Source organism: Protobothrops mucrosquamatus, unplaced genomic scaffold, assembly GCF_001527695.2.
Source record: "Protobothrops mucrosquamatus isolate PMUCROS unplaced genomic scaffold, P.Mucros_1.0 scaffold_99, whole genome shotgun sequence".
NCBI classification, from domain to species: Eukaryota; Metazoa; Chordata; class Lepidosauria; order Squamata; family Viperidae; genus Protobothrops; species Protobothrops mucrosquamatus.
Genome location: NW_015386175.1, coordinates 2025108 through 2030262, shown reverse-complemented (window position 1 = coordinate 2030262; position 5155 = coordinate 2025108). Strand labels below are relative to the sequence as shown.

The 5155-nt window shown below is 43.4% G+C and overlaps 1 protein-coding gene across 1 annotated transcript in view; it reads left to right on the top strand.

Annotated features, from left to right (window-relative positions):
* Window positions 1–2112: 2112 nt before the first annotated feature.
* TTYH2 (tweety family member 2) overlaps window positions 2113–5155 on the top strand; it is a 78745-nt gene continuing 75702 nt past the window's right edge. The window contains exon 1 of the mRNA XM_029284020.1: window positions 2113–2244. Within this exon, the coding sequence (XP_029139853.1) occupies window positions 2113–2244 (132 nt within the window). The remainder of the gene's footprint in view (window positions 2245–5155) is intronic.

Genomic DNA, 5155 nt, shown 5'->3' with positions numbered 1-5155 from the left:
AGTGATTTAGAAGTAGATACGTTTGTCCTGACTGACAAATGCATATAACTACACATAACTATAAGTGTATACACATGTAGATCCAGCTAAAACCCTGTGCAAATTATTCATTGAAATTAAAAAATAAATAAATAAATTCCTGTAGAAAGAAGCTGAAGTGCACCCAATACACCAGGTTTTGGCTTTTAGCTTAATATGATGGATCCATCCATTGCACCTTAATGTTTCAAGAAGGCTACTATGCCTTTTTTTATACAGTATTGTTAGATTAAATTTATTTATATTTATCATGCTAAAAATGGCTTAGCATTACGTGTGAACACCATCAAAGAGAAGGAAGAGCTGCATACCCAAACTTCATATGCTGACCCAGAATAGAAAGCTGCATATCATCTATCTCTTACAGGGATATTTTCATAGCACACATTTTAGACATGAAGAGAGAGGACATATAGCAATCATAAAAATTATCTGTATTGTGTTACATTTGGAATTTTTAAAATTTAAATAATTAAATACAACTGGGAGTCTTTTGGTGAAACCCACTGAAGGATACTATCAGCCTGAGCTCTTGCTTATCTGTTCAGAGGCAAACAAAGAATATGAAGAGGGTGAATCACCAGCATCTATTCTATCTTGGTTCATAGAGGGGAAAACAAGTTGTTTAGCTGTATCTGCAAATTTTTCCTTTTCCTTTATACGCATCTCTGTCCATAGTTCAGTCTTGTTGCTGGAGCTGACACCACAGACAAGCTGTGTGATAAAATAGTTGGGTTTGATGGGGAAGAGGTCAGAGTAAATCCTCATGGAAAAAGGTGAGTGTAGGGTTTACAGATAGTGCTCGACTTACAACCATTCTTTTAGTGACTGTTCAAAGATACAACAGCACTGAAAAAAGTGACTTATGACCGTTTTTCATACTTATGTCCATTGCAACATCCACTTGGTCACCTTGTCAAAATTTGGATGCTTGGCACCTGGCATGTATTTATGACGGCTGCAGTGTCCTGGGGTCATGTGGTCATCTTTTGGAACCTTCTGAGAAGCAAAGTCAATGGGGACGCCAGATTCATTTAACCACATTACTATCTTAACAACTGAGTGACTCACTTAACAACTGTGGCAAGAAAGGTCATAAAATGAGGCAAAATTCACTTGACAGTTGTTTCATTTAGCAATGGGAATTTTGGGCTCAATTGTGGTTATAAGTCGAGGACTACATGTATATATATCTTCCTTCCTTCATGGTTTTATGGTGTTTATGACAACACAGTGAATCAAGACAGAACAAGCTAACCAAAGTATACATTTTTGCAGATAATAGAACATATTCCTGAATGAATTAAAATGTTTTTTTTTTGCCAGAGCCCTTTAAAGAATGATTAAATTATCCCCCCTGCATTCCAAGTCAATATAATTTTTCCTCCATTTTTTTTCATCGCAGACAGTTATCCATTAACTAGGAAACTGAAATAACTTGTTAATGTGAATACTAATATTGTAAACATTCTAACTTGTTTGTTTTACTACCTCGAATGAAATATTTTTTTAAAAAAAAACGCGATCCATTTGATGGTTTCAAATTCTGCTTTCTACTTCAGAGAGAGGGGGAGGTGGCAGGAGCAGTAACCCCCCCCCCGCCCCAGTTCTTCACTTGAAATACTCCTGTATGATCCCCATAGCTTGCTTGGCATGAGTGGGTTTCCCTGCGGTGGGGGAAACATCCTTCCAGGCGGGGGGGGGGAGGGGAAGCCTTCTTCCCTTTTGCCTGGAGACGGGCAAACAAACTGAAGGCGTACTGAACCTTTGTGACCCCGACTGATAGATTAAAAAAAAAAAAAAAAGAGCACCGAGCCGGGGACCCTTTTAGCACCGGCTCCGACATCCTGCAGGGGGCGTCGGCTCCAATCCTTAAAAGGTTCCGCGCCCTTTGCCGCGCGAAGAAAAGAAAAGAAAAGAAAAGGGGGCGGGGCCTGGCGGACGAGCTCAGCGGCACGCGGGAGGCAGGGCCCCGGTCAGCTTGCGGAGTGGACCAGCGCGAGCGGGCGCGAGCGGATGCTTCGGAGCCCCGGTGCGGTAGCGGCGGCGGCGGCGGCGGCAGCGACGGGAGCGATGTTGCTGGCGGCGCGGGCCGAGTATCTCGCGCCCTGGTGGACGTCCTGGCTGCACGGGCTCCCCCATTTGAGCTTCAGCTTGCGACCCGTGCCCAACGCTTTCCGCCCGAGGGACGACGACTACCAGCAGGTGCGCTTTCGCCCGCCGCCTTCGTGGCCTCGGCATCTTCGAGCGGTGGCCGTCCCTGACTTTGCATGTCTTTGCTTTGCCCCTTCCTCAAACCGGAGGCTGCACCGAAGAGTTTTGCTGCTGCTCTTCCTATCCCTCCGGATGTTATCCAGATCGGCGTCCTGGTCCTGTTGTCCGTAATGGAAGGCCGGCTGCTTGCTTCGATTCCCCTCGGGTCTCGTGCTTCAGCTAAGGTCTTGAAAGGGGAGCCCTGGGTTTCCCTCCCTCCACCGGAATCGGTGCTTGTGCCTTTCCAACAGGACGGATTGCGCCGTCCGTGTGGGTAAAAATCCCTTTTTTTTTGGAACAAGAGATCTTTAGCCAAGGGACCTTCCAACTTCCTTCCCCCGCGCGCCCCCCTTTCCGCCCACCCCCGTGGTTTCTTTGAGCCGATGGAGCCCTAGCGGGCCTGCCTTGCTCCCCGATGATAGACCGAAGCGGAGGGTTTGGGAAGCCAAAATAATTTAATCTTCTTTGTACGATTCTGCTCTACTCAGCCCGGCCAGACATTTAATAAAACATTCCCGATCACCGACGCGATTAAGCGTGGTGAAGTCTGGAGTACTTTGTGCCCAGTTGGCTTGTTGGCGTTCTCAAGTAAAGGCTGTGATTCCCCCCCCCCCACCTTTCTTTGTAAATGCTGGTGTGTAGCATTTTGCCGTTTTCGCATTTCTGGTTGCTAGGGAATTGGCCCTTTTTTGCTTTGATCTTGGCATGATATCGTTACATTAAAATGCAGTCTTTGGGTTTCTGTCATTTAAAAAATGTGGAGGCAGCTGAGCTTTCTGTTGGCTGTTTTAAAACCAGGTACCCCTCGATTGTTCCTCAAAGTTACAAAAATAAAACAAAGTTTATCTTATCTGGATGAAATGGGTGTTAGAAACCCTTCTGGGCAGTGGACTTTCTCTCTCCCAGCTTTCCCCAGTTGGTCATCCTTTTGGTTCTTTGCTCCCCCATATCATCTTACTGCCTCAGTGGGTCCATAGAATTGGAAGGATTTTTGAAGATGTCTGATTTATCTCCTGTTCTATGCTAGATTTATAACGTGGGATAAAACTACAACATTCTTAAAAGATGGCCTTTCATTTTTTGATATCTGGAAACCATTGTATATTGTATATTGAGGCAGACTGCGTCTTGGTCAAGCAATTCTTTCCTGCCAAATAATTAATTCAGGACATATTTCTGTGCATCTTCAATTATTGGTTCTTGTGTTGTTCTGTTCTATCGAGGTCCAGGGATCAAAAGGATAGTTGGATAAGTCCTAGTAAATCAGAGAAACTATAGACAAAGAGTTATTTGGGCAAGTTGTGAGTCCCAAGTTATTACATGCAGGTAGTCCTCAATTACAACAATTAGTTTAGTGACCATTTGAAGTTACAATGGCAGTGAAAAAAAGTGACTTATGGCCATTTTTCACACTTACGATTGCAGACTCCTCATGGTCACATGATCAAAATTCGCCCGCATGGCAACTGGCATGTATTTATGACAGTTGCAGTATCCCAGGGTCACGTGATCACTTTTTGTGACCTTCTGATAAGCAAAATCAATGGGGAAGCCAGATTCAACAATCGTGTTACTAGCTTAACAACTGCAGTGACTGACTGTATAAATGTGGCAAGAAAGGTCATAAAGTGGGGCAAAGCTCACTTAACAACTGCCCTACTTAGCAACAGAAATTTTGGGCTCAGTTGTGGTTGTAAGTTGTGGACAACGTATATGGGATACACGAAGGGTCAGACAAGGAAAGAGGTCACAGTCTACACAGCAGTTGATACTGTACATCCAAGAAAACAAATTATGGTAGCAGTTGTTAAATAAGTATTATTTCCAGTAATCATCTGAAGCTGAGTGCAATAAATGTCCCAGCAACCCTCTACCCCTAGCCCAAAGGTAGGCAACCTTGGCTCTTTTATGACTCGTGGACTTCAACGAGTCCAGCATGGCTGGCTCAGGAATTCTGGGAGTTGAAGTCCACGAGTCATAAAAGAGCCAAGGTTACCTACCCCTGCCCTAGCCAAACTGGTGCGCATGCTGACCTACAGTCCCAAGGAGGCTGTTTCTCCTAGCGTGCCAACCCTGAAATCTGATGTTCTTCCGCTCATGGACAGCTGATTAAGGATTGGAGCTGTAGAGTCTCGAGATGTTGCCCAATTGGTTTTGCTACAACCTTCACTCCATGTCCTCAACTCTGGGTCACAGCAGATAACCTGGTTCCCCATTCTTAATCTCTTGACATCTCTTCTTCCAAAGAAGAACCCAGGGCATATGTGACAAGCAGACTGATTTGAAATTTTTGGGATCTTCTATGTAATTTGTCTACTTTCTACCCTCCAACTCATCACACTCTGGAAATTTTCATATACAACCTAGAAATAACTTCTTCAGGCCTCTTCAGCACCTGGAAATATCATTTTTACCTGGTTCTAGAAATGTAAACTTATTTAAAATAGTGTAGACATTCTGTAACATTTCCTTTCCTGTCTACACCACTGCATGTAGTGTATTCTAGAGAGCCCAAATTTATATATTGGTATTTAAGATAAGATAAGGTAAGGTAAGATAACTTTTATTGTCATTTTTTACTTTGGGCATACTGGGACACATTAAAAATGAAATTCTGTTGCCTGCTCTCAACAGTGTACACGTAATACACAGATAAACATGCTATATAGAACATATGTATATACCTACACCCTTACATATCAATACATATAAATAAATATTAGTCACTATCCATCTTGAATACATAGCAGATTTCTACTACTTCTTGAGATTGGTATTATAGGTATGCTAAAATTATATTATTATGTCTTAATAGTTCATTTTGCCAAACAGATTGAGTACTACCATTGCGGGGGGGGGGGGG